Source organism: Arachis hypogaea, chromosome 12 (genome assembly GCF_003086295.3).
Source record: "Arachis hypogaea cultivar Tifrunner chromosome 12, arahy.Tifrunner.gnm2.J5K5, whole genome shotgun sequence".
Taxonomy (NCBI): Eukaryota; Viridiplantae; Streptophyta; class Magnoliopsida; order Fabales; family Fabaceae; genus Arachis; species Arachis hypogaea.
In genome coordinates, this window is record NC_092047.1 from 15,932,575 (window position 1) to 15,948,689 (window position 16,115).

Here is a 16,115-nt window from a genome sequence, read left to right on the forward strand (position 1 = left end):
ATCTCCACCTTTGAATTAGATATGTGTTCTTGCTGCCATCTGACAATCTTATGCCGACAACGCTTTATTTTTTGAGCTTGGATATACATGGCTGAACCATCAATCTGTTCATGCCAAACCTCTCTAACAATCTGCCTTATTTCATCATTGGAACACCATCTTTCTTGGAATTTGAATCGGCGTTTAGATATCTCAGTTCTTGGATTAGAGTCTAAGAGAAGAGGGGCGTGATCCGAGCCTGATTCTGACAGTCTAAGAACCGTTGCATTGGGATAGAGTTGCTGCCAATCAACTCCTACCAGGAATCGGTCTAGTCTTTCCTGTATCAACTCATCACCCCTCCGTCTATTTGACCAAGTGAATGGTCTTCCGACCATACCAATATCAATCAGGGAATTATTATCAATAAAACTATTAAAGGTTTCAATAGAAGAAGGAGATTTAACACCCCCACCTTCTTTCTCCAATTGATTAGAAATGGCATTAAAATCCCCCATTAACACAACCTTACCATCGAACTGTTGGGTGGCTGAAGTTAATTCAGCAAATTGAGCCATTCTATGTTGATCATTTGAACTGAGATAAACACCTAGAACACCATAGGGATCATTAGAACCAGCTGTCAGAACTGATGCCGCAATGAAAAATCTACCATGCTGTAAAATCTGAACAGTGCAACCATCCCTCCATGCCATTGCCAAACCCCCTGATAATCCATCCGGATCCACAATAAACCATTCCTTGAAACCACAAGATCTTAGTTTTCCTTCAACTTGTCGAGATTAATTTTTTGTTTCACAGATAAAACCAACCTCGGGGGAGTAGGATTTGCAAATCCCTTTAAGATTGTGGATTGTCAGGGGTCTCCCCAAATCCCAACAATTCCACGAAAGCAGTTTCATATTTCTCTGGGTGCCACTTGAAGGCTGGCACCCTCCACCGTCATAGCAATTAAATCAAATAAGATATTGAGACTTAATTCAATTCGATACACTTTATATTAAACACAATACAAAGATTTAATTTAATTTCTCTTTTCCAATTTCTATCTCTCAGTCTTAGTTTTTATTTCAAAAATAGACTTAATTCTAACTCCAAATTATAAACCTAAATTTTAGAATGAACTAATCTTGAATAACTAAAAATTAGTTCCAAATACTTTCTCATATGTTTTTTTACGAGTGGAATGTGAGATGTGGTCCAAAATTCCAAATATTTTTATCCAAATTAAACTAATAAAATATTAAAGAATAAACTATTATTTTTATTCATTAAAATTTAGCATATTAACAAATCTATCCACGAATAAATAAAATTATCATTTTTATCCATAAAAGAGTTTTTGCTAACAAAATTATCCGAACTCTAAAAAATTATTTAAAATCTCTAAAATATCCTGTAATATAATCTAACTCTAACTTTTCTTTTTACTCCATGTTACTATACTCCCACCCAAATTCTTTTTCACCACCACTCTCATCCCTAACCACTATCATTACTGCCGTCATCACCATCCCCAAATCATTCTCTTTACCACCACCATCGAACAAGGGAGGAAGAGTGAGAGAGAAAGCCGAAACAGAAAAAGTGAAAGAATGACTAAAAAGAGAAGTTACTCATCACGGCTGAAAAATTCATTTTGAAGATGAGAAGTATTCAAATTTAGAATTTCACTTTCAAATTCAAACAACAATGCCTCAATAGAATCATATTATTACAGAGACAGCAACAGAACCAATAGAATTGCAAACACAAATTCAAAGTCCAATATCAAAAGTGGAGCATTCAAATTCAACAATCAGATATCTACAATTCAATAATAAGTCAAATTATGGATATACAGAATTAGAGAACGAATCAATAAAAATTAAAAATTAAAAATTAAAAAAGACCACAATGACAACGTATTGCCGAATCTTCGCACCCCTCGGTCTCTAGCCTCGAAGCTCTGTGAGTAGCGCTTCAAGGTCGAAATGTTGGCTCAGAGGCTGTCGTCGAATATAGTCCCAATCAGAGTCCACAACATTCTTGTAAAAGACAACACAAAGACTAAGGATTGGGTCATTAAAGCAGAGCTTAAGAGAATCAAGAGTGTCACCATCATGTAAGACCTCATGCGTGCTTGCGAAGAGAAGGCAGGGAACGTTCACGGCTCTCGTTGATGGATCAGCAACGCTGGTGAACACAGATCTTCGAGCAAGGACGGCGATGATGCGCAAATCTTGTCACCGCAACTGTTGGAGGTTACTGGAATCGCTACTGCCAAGTCACAACTGTTGTCACTCTATTTCTGCATTTGCGATGGTATTAGAGAAGAAGGTGGTTAGGGTTGTTCATGGATCAGATCCGATCCGCATATCCGTAGTCTTTATCCGAGTTTGATCCGCATATTCATAGATTCGCAAAAATAAATAAGTAAATATTCTTTTTATGTTTTATTCCAACTAATAATTATCATATATTGTATTATTTTATTTTTATTATTTAAAAAAGTATGTTTAATAATATTTTAACAATAAACATGTTTAAAAGAGTGAAAAAATAGATTATATTGATATTTTTTAATAAAAATAAGTTTTTTAAAATATTTATATGTTTTGTGGATATATTCGAGATCCGATCCGATCTGTTCTACAAATGTGTAGATCAGATCGGATCTAATTTGTGAATTAGAGAATTTAAAAATTGTGGATATTGGATCCGATCCGACCCGATAATTTTGGTGCAGATCAGATCAAAATTTTGGTCATATCCAATCTAATCCGCATTTATCTTGGAGGCATTGATGGTAGTAGTTAGAGATGAGAGTGGTAGTGAAAAAAAATAATTGATGATAAAATTTAAGATTAGGAGAGTAAATAATTTTTTATAGTTAGAATAATTTTTTTTGGTGACTGAAATAAATTAAACAAAGAAAAACAAAAGAAACAAAACAAGGAACTGCTTAAATAGAGGGACAGTCCCGTTTAAGACTACTCTTAAACTCCTCCCAAGGTGAAAGAAGCTCCACATGCGAAAGTTGTAACTTCATCGCCATCTTTGCCATAGTATCTGCCACCGTGTTTGCATCTCTCATAATCAAACGAAAGTCAACACGCCAATTCCAATGCATGATATCTCTTATTTTGAGCACCAGTGGATCAATAAACCCAAAACCATCTTGAGTAACAAGATTAAATGCTTCCACACAATCCGTCTCACAAATAACATCTCGTTGACCCACATCCCAAGCTAAGAGATATCCTCTCCAAATAGCAAACAATTCTCCTTGAAGAATACTATTACTCTCAATCATTCCCAAACACCCCCTTTGCCAGCTCCCATTACAATCTCTAATAACACAAGCAAAACCAACACTATCACCCGAACCAAAATAACTAGCATCACAATTAATCTTAAAAGTACCAATGGATGGGGGATTCCAAAAACCATTTAGAGTAGAGGGAAGGGACATACGTTGTAATTCAAAAATATTTCTAAGCTCATTTTCTGAAGTTAATGCCAGACAAATGACTTTTTCCGGAGGCCAAGTTTCATGGGGATTAAAGATGTCGTTATTCCTTGCTCGCCATATCCACCAAAGTCCCGAAAAGAACTTGAACGGGTGCTCTCTGCTATGATACAAGAACCAGTTCTTCAAATCCAAAGGATGACAAGGAATATCCAACCTTTGCCAGACAAGCTGAGCTTTTGGACAATCCCGAATACAATGTATAACCGATTCCTGGCTAGAAAGACATCTTGGACACCTATCCGATGACGACATCCCTCTTCTAAAGCGAAAACTTGCAGTAGGAAGAGCCTCCTTAAGACACAACCAAGCCAAAAACTTATGCTTTTCCGGAACAAGCTGACGCCAAAGCCAAAGCCAATTCTCCCTCTCCTCCCAACCAAACAGCTGCTTACACAACCACAAGTAACCATTGCGTGAGTCATAGACTTTGGCAGCAGACCCACTCCAATACCAACCCACTTCCGGACCTGCTTGTTCATCTGGATTGTAAGAGAGAATATTATCTTTCAGATTTTGAGATAAAGGAGAATAAAGAGTATCCAAATGCCACCTACCAACCGACTAAATATCCTGTATCCGGAGATTCGAATAAGAAATGTGGACATAATCCATCTCATTAGATAACCGTCCTTCTCTCCTCCAGCTAGAAAACCAAAAATTCTGGTTCAAATCTCCAATACACCAAGCAAACCCATCCTTCAACACTTTCCAAGTCTTGCAAAGACACCTCCAAATGGGAGAGTCCTTGTTCTTAGGATAACTAAAACAGTCATATAGAGATGATCGGTATTTGGCATCCAATAATTGGACCCATAGCTTGTTTGGCTGCTGGAAAAAAGTCCAAACTAGCTTCCCAAGAAGAGCAATATTTACACAATAAGGATCTCTAATCCCCAACCTCCATATTTTTTTGGAGTAACCAGTACCTTCCAACTAACAAGATTCAATCCTCTTCCATCAACTTGTCCTTTCCAAAGAAAATTCCTCATCATAGACTCCAATTTACTAATGATTCCTTTGGGAAAAATAGAGACCTGCATCTGGTACGTGGGAATAGTAGCGGCAACAGAATTAACCAAGCAGAGTCTACCAGCCCGATTGAGTAAACTCCCTTTCCAGCTTGCTAGCCTACTCCGAATCTTATCCAGGACACCATTGAAAGCTGAACGAGTCACTCTAGAATGGCTAAGGGTAACTCCAAGATACTTGCCCAAATCCTGGACAAATCTGATAGAGGATACCCCAGTGAAAACCTCTTTCCTTGTTGCAGAGACATTCTTGGAGCAAAGCGCTTTAGACTTCTCCACATTAATCTTCATCCCAGATGCTTTGCAAAAAGTCTCTAAAACCAACATCACATTTTGCACTTGTCTCTTTGTAGCTTTACAGAATAGAAGCAAGTCATCCGCAAACATTAAATGGGATATTCTTGGTCCCCCTCTAGAAATAGCAACCGGCTCCCACAAGCCCAAATCAACCTGATGACTAATAAAGCATGCCAGTCGCTCCATACACAACACAAAAAGATAGGGTGACATATGGTCTCCTTGTCTAAGACCTCGGCTAGGAGTAAAGCCATTCAGACGACTCCCATTCCAAAGAATAGATAAGGAAGAAGCAGTGACACAATTCATAATCAAATTAAGTGTAGGAATAGGAAAACCAAAGCTCTTAAGGGTATGAGCTAAAAACCTCCAGTCAACTCTGTCATAAGCTTTCTCCAGATCAATCTTAAAGGCCAGTGTGCCTTTCTTTGATTTAGTCTTCTTCATAAAGTGGAGGACTTCTTGAGCAATAATGATGTTGTCAGGAGTTCCTCGTCCCGGAATAAATCCTCCTTGAAGCGGGCCAACAATCTCCGCAAGATGAGGACGAAGCCTATTAACAAGGACCTTCGTGATGATCTTGTAAACTACATTGCAGAGACTAATCGGCCTGAAATCTTTCATAGATACCGGTGATTCAACCTTTGGAATGAGAACCAGTAAAGTCTCCAACATTCTCGGATCAAGAGTAACACCGGAGAATGCCTGCTTAACCATCTTCCAAACATCAAGACCAATGATCTCCCAATATTCTTTGAAGAAGAAAGCTTGAAACCCATCCGGACCTAGAACTTTAAAAGAGTTCATGTGAAAAACACCTGTTTTGACTTCCTCCATAGTAACTGGTGCCGTAAGATTATTGCAAGCTTCCTCATTCAGAGAAGGAAGAGGCACATCACCAAGGCAACCCAAATCAACATCATCCAAATGACAGAATAAGCTTTTATAGAAAGACTCTGCTTCTTGACTCAGAACTTCTGGATCAGTTTCCCACACTCCATCCTTGAGAAAAAGGCCATGAATTTTATTATGCTTCCTTCGCGCAAGAGTTTGAATATAAAAGAATCTTGTATTCCTATCCCCGAACCTTACCCACTGCTCTTTGGACTTTTGGAACCATAGGAGCTCTTCTTGCACTAGAGTATTATTATAATCATCAAGCAACTGTTGCTCTTTCTGACGCAAATAAATACTATCCACCACTTCCAAACGCTTTTGTAAATAATTAATCTGCTGCTCTAATTCACATTTCTTAACAAAAATGTTACCAAATACCTTTGAGTTAAACTCTAGTGAATTCTTCTGTACTTCTGAAAGCTTGCTATGAATTCCTCTATTACCAGACCACCATGACTGGTTCACAATATCTTTATACCCAGGATGAGTAGCCCAAGCAGCAACAAATCGAAAAGGTCGATTCCCTTTAGGCTGAGGACGACCTTTACAACACACCAGAATAGGGCAATGATCAGACTGAAGCCTATTTAAAACTTCTGCATAAGCCTCTAGAAAGATAGATAACCAACTACTATTTATACAGACTCGATCAAGCTTTTTTGCCACGTCAACATAATTTTTCACCCTCCTGTACCAAGAAAACTGCCTCCCGATAGTCTTCAGATCAAACAAACCACTATCCCCTAATGAAGTAGCAAACATGTCTGCTCTTTGATGAGAAAATTGACAGCCCTTAGATTCATGAGAAAATTTGACTTCATTAAAATCACCAAGAACAATCCAAGGTCCTTGAAAAACCATGGATTGTGCAACAAGATAATCCCAAAGGAGAACCCTTTTATTAAATTGAGGACTGCCATAAATACCACTACACCTCCAAATTAAATTATCAAAGTGAACCTCAACAGTAACACCCTGATCAAAAGCATCAATGAACTTACAACAAACACCCTTCATAGAGGATAGAAACCAAATACCTCCCTTATGCCCCTGTGCCTCTACTATACCAACAGAGTGATACCCCAACCTTTCCCAAAATAATTTTAAATGCTGAAAAGGGGAGTGAGTTTCAACCACAATAAAGAAAACAGGTCTAAATTTCCTAACAAGTTCCTTACAATGCACCCGGGCTAACTTATTAGAAGCACCCCTAATATTCCAAACAATCATATTTAAACTATCCATAAATAATAGGGACAGAATAAATAAGAACATAAACTCTAAACAGAATCACCAACCTCAATAGGTGGTTTGTCCTGCGGTACTGGCACACTCTGATCCTCAATAATTGCCACCTTTGGACCCCCTGACACTGCACTTGCCATGCTTCCATCTACTAAGGTTTCTTCCGTTGTGCCACCATTTTTATCAACTGGCGAGTTCTGCAAGGAGGAAGGCCGAGGACGCTTCCGTAGAGAAATTCCACGACGTGCAGGAGTTCTGCGCGATGGAAATGGCGCAATTTCATGTTTTTCTTGCTTTCCCATCCTAATGCCAGTTGATTTGCCTCCATCACCATGCAAATTGGGCCTTGGAACCCTTCTCGAACCAAACTTGTGCTGCTTTCCATCTTGGTCCTTCAAACCTGATGACTGGCCCATTGTAAATTTTTTCTTTCTTAGAATAATTTAATTAGCAAAAATTCATCTTTCTTAGATAAAAATAATAATTTATTTATTTGTGGATAAATTTGTCAGTGTTCTAAACTTTTTACGGGAAAAAATTCCGTGAGACGTGAACTGTGTAGGGTGAGAGATGGCTACCTTGTCTCTGCAACTCCCTCTCTTCTCTCTGCTGAGAAGAGCCTCGAAAACGGTGAAACGCTTCCATTGCCGCTCATCCTCAACTCAACCGTTAAGTTCAACCGCCCAATCACGCGTATGGCACCCTCTTCGGAAGAAAAAAGTTGTTATGAGAGTTGGTTATGTCGGCACCAATTACCGAGGTTAGTTAGTTAGTCACATTCCTATCTTATAAGCGCCAAAATATTTTGTAACTGTTTTGACAATTTACTCTTGTAACAATTATGCGTCTACATATACCTTTGCTTCTCATGCTCCTTTTAATTTATATATTTCAGGCCTGCAAATGCAGCGAGATGAATGTTCACCACTATCAAGTATGATTCTTTTCACTTCTGAGCTATAATCATAATGTAACTGTATTTGTTGAGAAAAAAAAGGAAGAGAAAAGAAAAAGAATGCCAGTTCAGTATAGTTGCTCTTTGGAATGCCTATAACATGCTTGTAGAAATGCTGAAGCTGTTTGTGGGGCATGAAACTTACTTGGGAAAAAAAATGAATACTTTATAGGATTAGTACAAATTCTATATCTTCAATAAAAATAAAACTACATGGTCATAGAAATTGCTTGAGTGTGGATAAAGTATTCTCTGATTTGAACAATGTAGCCATTGAAAAGGAGCTGGAAACTGCTATATACAAGGCCGGTGGCATCCATGACAATAATTTCGGGAATCTGGAGAAGATTGCGTGGGCCAGAAGTAGCCGAACTGACAAAGGGGTAATTCGTGATCTTCGAGCTTTTTATTTATATTACTCATTTGCTCTCTACTCAGGATTCTTGGTGTGATGCTGCTAGGATGTGATTGGTTCTTGCTTTGTATTAGGTTCACTCTCTGGCAACAATGATATCCTTTAAAATGGAAATCCCAGAAAACCCTTGGGATGAAGATCCTTATGGTTTTTTGCTTGCAGATTATATTAACTATTATCTTCCTCGTGATATCAAAGTTTTTAGTATTTTGCCTGCGCAACGGTAAGACTTGAAACCAAGATCATTGATGTTCAATATTAACCTGAGTCGCTACTCCTCCTTTGTGCTGCTCTCTAATTATTTGTTTCGGTCTCTCGGAAATAGGAGTCTTGATCCGAGGGGGGACTGCATTTTGAGGAAGTATTCCTACCTCCTTCCTGCTGAAATTATCGGTATCAAAAGTCATTCTAGCAATGATGAAATTGATAACCATATATCAGAGTTCAATTATATTCTTAATGAATTTGAGGTGTGTTGTCTTCTAGTCTCCTTGCTGCCCTTTGTTTATTTCATTGTAAAATCAATACTCCTTTTAGTTCATGTTTATTGTATTGTTCCGTTCATTATTTATGAAAGTTTTTCTGATACTAGTTAATTTATGAGGATTCATACATGTTCTTTCACATCATTTGTTCTTGTACCTAAATCTGAGTGCACTCAAAATTCAAAATAGTAACTAAGATGTGATCTCTTATCAATAATATGCTTTTTCATTATCTATTTCTTTTCAAAAATAAATAAATAAATTACAGACCCAGCATGCTAGAATTTTTATGGTCAACATTCTTTCTCTGATGATTGTGGACCTAGTTAGGATGACTCTGTTATCCTTCATGATGATGTCAGTTACAAGCTATGGTTTCCTTCATAGGGGGAGCATCCTTTCCATAACTATACAGCTAGGTCCAAATACAGAAAAAAGTTCCCACATAGGCAATCATTGTCAACAAGTGCAAGTTTAACAGCCTCCGAGTCAGAAAATGAGGATATTGATGAGGAAGTCACTGGCATTATTGATAAGAGTGGAAATGGTTCACATGATCAACATCCTCAATCAGTTATTCTTGCAAAATGGTTATATGAACCTGAGGAAGCAGATAGATTAAGTTCTTCCCATTTCAGAAAAGTTTTTCAGTGTTCTTGTGGCAAGCTAGAAAAATCGCTAGGATATAGTTACATCGAGATATCCATACAGGGAGAGTCCTTTATGTTGCATCAGGTAAATCTTTTCCTACACTATTATGTAAATTTTTCTTATCCTTGGAGATTTAGTGCTGGATTTCTTCAGATTTTCATAGTACAAAAACATGAGGTGCATGAGTATGCACATATTAAATAACAAGCTGATATGCACATTTTCTTTAGAAAACTTTTACGGTTGATTTGATACATTATTATGTGAAATTGTAAATAAACTTCACATTAACAACAAATCATATATTACGATAAATGTAATTTTTAAGGATGTATTCTAAAAGTCAAACATTTTTAATGATATGTCAATGTATGATTAAATAACTGCAAATAAATTTTATATTGAAAAATGCATTGAAATTAAATCTGACCATTTATGAATCAATTATATTTAAGAAAATTATCTCAATCAATACCCTAAACAACTAACTATAATACTTATTGTTCTAGACTTCTAGTTGAGTTTATTTCCTATCTGGAAATATCAATCACTTTATATTAATACTTTAATGTGCATGTTCATATTGTGTAAGCTAGTGAATTTATGTACAATAACAATACCTTGGAATATACATTCTCTATCTATTTTCTTAGCAATGTCCTGTTTTCAGCCATGACTAGTTCAACCATCCAATCTAGAACTTTTTAATACTAACTATTTGCATTGTGATCTTGTTTCCTGCTTTGCTTGAGATGAATGATTTTGGTTGAATTTGTTGCTTTGCTTCACATGCATCATAATAAGAAAATTTATTATGTTGTGACCAGATAAGAAAAATGCTTGGGACAGCTGTGGCGGTAAAACGCAGGTTACTCCCCAGAGACATTCTAATGCTTTCTCTCACAAAGTTCTCCCGGATTATTCTGCCGCTTGCACCATCAGAAGTTCTGATTTTAAGGGGAAACAAATTCGCTGTAAGAAAAAGACCAGGATACACAAGGCCTGAAATGCTGAAATTAGTTCAATCAGAGCAAATCAATAAGGCAGTTGAAGAATTCTATACATCAGTTATGTTACCTGAAGTCTCCCAATTTTTGGACCCGTCAAAACCTCCTTGGAAAGAATGGGTTGAGTTATTGGATGCTAACACAGGCATACCGAACAATCAGTTGGACAACGTCAAGAATGGTTGGAAATCGTGGAAAGAAAAATTAGAAAGTAAAAGGTGATGAATGCTATTCTCCTGTTATCAGCTTTTTCTCATTTTTGGCATCTAACATGCCTCTTAGTTGAAGCTTCCATTGGCTAGCACTTTCATACAGCTGCACTAGATTTTTCAATTGTGATTTTTGCAACAAGAACACAAGTGCACCTGTATGCAATGGACTGTGAAGTATAATAGAGTAGTAGAAGAGAATAAGGATAGAATAGGAAATTCAAAAGGAAAAGAGATAGAGTAGTTTGTTAAGGGTTTGTTATAACTGTTTTTGATATCAGCAGTTATGTTAGTTGGCTGTTGCCTCTTTTAGATATTTTCACATTTTCTATATATACAGAGGTGAACTTCAGTGTTGTATACATATGAGTGATATCCAAATACAGAAACATATGCATTCAGTCTTTTTCATTTTCTTTCTTCTTCTACTGTTCATTTTACTTTTCTTGATTTCTTGATCAACTTCTACAAATCCTTTCATGGTATCAAGAGCTTGAGCTTAAGATGTAAAGATCCATGGCTTCCTCTGCTACCAGCACGCCTGAAGCTACCAACAATTCTAATACATCAAACACTCTACTTCCCTCAACAACCGTTTAATCCAATCGGGGACAAGCCCAGTGAAAACAACCGCCGGACATGGCAACAGCAATCCTTTGCTGCATTCGTGGATTTGGATGAAGATTGAGGATTATTTCTCAAAATCAATAAAATGTAAAATCAAGCAACTCAAATCTCAATTGAAGTTTATCAAGAGGGTCTTTCAGCTTCAGAGTACATTTTCAAGGACAATGCTGGCTCAAATAGCAATGTTGTGAAGAATTTGGCTTAAATGGATGGCCATTGAATAGTTGAATACCCATGAAAATGATTCCTCAGGAATCCATCAAGTGCCATATGACAACTTCATGGGCTAGTTAAAGAAACATCAATTCAGGTTCCACAAGCTGCTTCAAATCAGGGACAGACATAGGAGGGGCGAATGGCGGCCTCGGCCCCCCCAACTTATTTTTTTAATAGTAATAAGTTATCATGTGTAATTTAATTTTTTTTTAAAAAATATTTAGTATTTATTCTAATATAAATAAAAGTTCAGTCTAATTTAAATATTAATAATTTTTAATATCTAAAAAATAAGTAACAATATTAAAAAATCTGAAAAAGATATTATTACTAATATTTTTTAATTAAATAAAAATTTTTAAATCTCATAAAAGTGAATTATTTTTCTTCTTGTGGCCGTTTTTTTTATTCGTTTGGTATTAATTCTCTCTGTTTCAACTGCTACAATTAAGAGATCTTTTTCAATTATGAATATTGTGAAAAATAACTTAGAAACAAAATAAAAGATGAATTTCTTGCTAATTGTCTTTTAATTATATTGAAAAGAAAATTGTTGAAAATTTTGACACAAATTCTATTATCGGTGAATTTTATGATACGAAGAATCGACCACTTTGTTAGTAAAAAGTATACACATATTTTTTTTACTTTAAAATATATTATCTATCCGTATATTTTTATAATACATCTTATATTATATAATTTTTTTTACATAATTTTTAATATTATATGTGTTATTGGCCCCCTCATAATATCATTTCTGGATCCGTCCCTGGCTTCAATAATATCTTTTATTGGAGATGGGGGAGGCTTCTAGTTGCTTTCAGCCACAATGATAACACGGCACAATATCGATTCTGTATATGTATTTTTGTTCATGTATGTTTCTAAATATTTTGTCTTTGATTAGAGAGCTCAATTATTTTTAAGTAAATGACTAAATTTGATATAAATTCTGTATTTCTGTTGATGTATTTTCGTTCAGAATGGCTGCGTAAATGAAAAATAATTCATACTATTATCTTTTATGTGTCAAAAAATATTTTAGTATATTTTGTTTTTATTGACAGTGAAAATAAATGGAATTTACTTTAATCCATTTTTGCTGGCTCAATATGCAAAAATGAGTAATATACGTAAATGCGTAATTTGCTTCCATTTTAAATAAATTGGTGAATAAAGTAAAGTATTCATTTTATTTAAATAGAAAAATGCTTATAATGGATGATGATATGAATTATTAAATATAAAATAAATATTATAATATTATATTATCTATCTATCTATTATCTATCTATCTATTATATAATAAGAATGTAGTAGATGGTCTTTGATCGATAAATCCTATGCTCGACAAGTGTTTATCCTAATTGCATGACAAGTGTCACAAAACACCATGAATCACAAGAGTACTGCATCCCAGCGCAAAGCAATGGGGCGGGAATTTGAATCAAATTCAAATTTAAATCTATTTTGTTCCAACTGTGCTCTTAGCTTCTTATATATCTTAGTTTGTTCTCATTTGTCGTACGAAAATTTAAAAAATGAGATGTCAACAAATTTTTTTGACGATAAGAGAAGATGAGAGACAAAGCTGCAAGTATTGGAAGGGGGAGTAGTTGGCGCCGGAAGGGAAAGACTTGCTCCGGCGACATTGCAGAAAAGAAGAAAACACGACGGTGAAGGAAGAAAGCACGACGGAAGAAGGAGAAGAGGGTGGCGACAAGGGCAATGGTCACAAAGAAGGAGGCTAAATCCACAGAGAAAGGAAGAGGAATGAGGCGACGGTGGTAATGGAGGCCATCGCTGCTGTTGGATCCGTAGAACTGCGTCCACCGCAGAACGGCGTCGCAGCCGTTCCTTTCCCGGCGGTTGTTGGAAATGAAGGATGGTTGGTTCTCTCCATTACACACTTTTTTTGTTGTTTGATTTATTTTTTTTAGATTTTTTTTTTATAATTATTGAAATACAGCGTCTTGAGAAAAATGTTAACGAAGTTTATACTAGCGTTAAGAGATTTTCTCACATTGTCAATGATTTTGTTTGATTTTCTTCTTTTTTGTTTTGGTGATATAAGCTTCAGGTTTCCATCAAGCTGGCCTGTGACTCGGTTTTTAATAAACTAAAAATTGGAAATTATAAAGGATACTCATACACATGATTGATCGATGGTGAGGAATCGGCGCTAGAGAGAGTGATGCGAAGTGCGACGGCGACGCACACGAAGTATGTAGAACGACGACCCAATCCCCACTGTTCTGATTCGAACCGCTTTGCCCAGGAAAGGCTGTAACTCCCTACCACACAAAGCTTTATGCTTAAACCGTAAAACAGAGGTGGTGTGGTATTACGACCTTTAAAAATAAAATATATACATAATAATATTGAAAATGATACAATATACGAGGAGCCTTTGAAAAACGGATAAAGCAAAATCGCAAAATAAAAAGCGCAACACTCAGAATTAAGGATTACTTGCGTGCGAAGAAAACTAAAGTTTATAAGCACAAATAAACAGAAAACATGATTAGAAGGTCAAGAAAACAAGATAACAAGCCTCCGACTCAATCTGCAAAGCTAAAGCTGGTCAGAGAATATTTATATACAAAATATACAACCTTTAACCCAAAGATACATGTTTAAAAACCCTAGTTCTCCATAAAGCCTCTAAGAGGCACCAAATCTTAACACCAAATCTTTCCACCTTTCTTCCGTTCCTTCATCTCCGGTAAATTTGCATAGACAGACAAATAGACAAATCCAAAGAGTTTGATCGTGTCGCGTACAGTGGTCGCTCTGTGCAGAATCAGTAAAATGCCGAATGCTGCAGAATTTTCAGTTTTGCCCTCCGAACTTCCGACGCGCATACCTTTTTTGTTTTAAAATATTTTTCATCTGTTCTTCAAACGGCGTAGACTTCACGGACCCAATTTTCATATGAAATAAGTTTGAAACCATTTGGGAGGTCTGGAAGCCAAGTTATGGCTCGTCAAAGTCGGCCAAAAATCAGTTTTACACAAAAAAAACTTCAAACCTCAATTTCATTAAAACCAATCTCAAACCAAGCCTCTATACCAGCATTCAGCTCAGCCACATACCAAAGCATACCAACACAGCACCAAATTCCTCATTACACAATTTCAACCTAAATTCCTCATTTTACATCAACAATATTTCACCCACTTATATATATATATATATATATATATATATATACACAACCAACCTATCCTATAGTCCTCTAACCTAAGTTTTCACAGAATATTATATATTAAATACGTAAAACCTAAACTATACCTTGGCCGATTTTCACATATTGTCCAAGGCAAATCACCAAAGCCAAAAACAGCCCCACAAGTCCAAAATCACCAAAGCATTGACACTAATCCTCCACCAAGCCTCCAATGCCCAAAATCAAGTTCCAATATATGTATATACACTTAAGTTCACATTTTTCACATATCCATATACAAAATTCAATAACCACACACTAATTCAATGAATTCACTAGGGTTAATAATCCTTACCATACCCACGGACCAAACGAACCAAACCCAATATGTTCCGCAAGCTAAATCGAACCTAGAATACCAAAATCAACAAAATTTCAATATAGATACTCACCAAATTTTGAAATTCAAGGGGTAGAGAAACTGGAGTGAGAGTGAAGCTTACCTATAAAATTATTTCGATAGATTCGTAGAGCTCGACGCGGTGATCGCGTGACCGCAAACGGTGCGGCGATCGGAGCTCGGAGTGAGGAGATATGGAAGTTGGAAGGTGATGTTAGGGTTTTGTTTTTCTTCTTCTCTTCTCTAACAATGTGCAGCGTGAATGAGGGGAGAAGGGGAAGGGAAACTGTGTTTTGTTTAAGTGTGATGGGTTGGATTGGGCCTTGAGCCCATTTTGGGCCCGGTTCACTCGATTCGATTCGTTTGGTCCAATCTTAGACCAAATTCTTTAAAATTAGTGTCAAAATTCTTATTTTAATTAGCTCTATCCTATTTTACTATAAAATTCATATTTTTAATTTCTTTTATTAAAAGTTAATTTATTAATTAATTATTTGTTAATTTTACGGGGTTTACAAAGGCCAAGTCGTGCAGTGGCACACTCCACCCCAAATGACTTCAAGCTTAAATACGGTGAGATTGGTTAAGTTTCTTTGCTCAATGTTTTTCACTAATCTTTTTATGTTTCTAGTGTGTAGGTATGACCAGTTAAAGATTTTGGACCTTTTTGGAAACACTGATTTGGGGTGTAATCTCTAATGTAAGTTACCATTTTTGAGTAGCACAATTTAAGTTTCAAAGGCAAAAACAGTGCTACTAATGCTACTAATTTAGATTCTGTCCAACTATTTACTTATAGCTTAAAATTATTTCGTTGTTATCAGTTTTTTCCAATCTTTTCTTCTCCTCAATCTTGCATTATAATACTGGAGCAGTAGTATTTTAGGGATGTAAATTTTACTTAAATTCTATATAAACCCAGGCAAATTGAAAAAGCTTCATTTCATAAATGATATTGTAACCTACATTATTCTCTTTGTTTTTTGTAGTAGCACAG

The 16,115-nt window shown here is 36.1% G+C and overlaps 1 protein-coding gene across 1 annotated transcript; it reads left to right on the plus strand.

The window, feature by feature from the left end:
* Nucleotides 1–7,482: 7,482 nt before the first annotated feature.
* LOC112726991 (putative tRNA pseudouridine synthase) lies at nt 7,483–11,819 on the plus strand. Its single transcript, XM_025776571.3, has 8 exons — nt 7,483–7,741; nt 7,877–7,915; nt 8,207–8,319; nt 8,426–8,574; nt 8,677–8,821; nt 9,224–9,571; nt 10,315–10,712; nt 11,194–11,819. Exons 1-8 carry the CDS (start codon nt 7,552–7,554, stop codon nt 11,198–11,200), a joined length of 1,389 nt encoding a protein of 462 aa, XP_025632356.1. The 5' UTR covers nt 7,483–7,551; the 3' UTR covers nt 11,201–11,819.
* Nucleotides 11,820–16,115: the final 4,296 nt, after the last annotated feature.

Excerpts from the sequence above, each read along its gene's own strand:
- LOC112726991 (XM_025776571.3), top strand. The coding sequence starts at position 7,552 with ATGGCTACCTTGTCTCTGCAACTCCCTCTCTTCTCTCTGCTGAGAAGA. Across the intron at positions 8,575-8,676 it reads AGTATTTTGCCTGCGCAACG|GAGTCTTGATCCGAGGGGGG; the intron begins GTAAGACTTGAA and ends TCTCGGAAATAG. Across the intron at positions 8,822-9,223 it reads ATATTCTTAATGAATTTGAG|GGGGAGCATCCTTTCCATAA; the intron begins GTGTGTTGTCTT and ends TTTCCTTCATAG.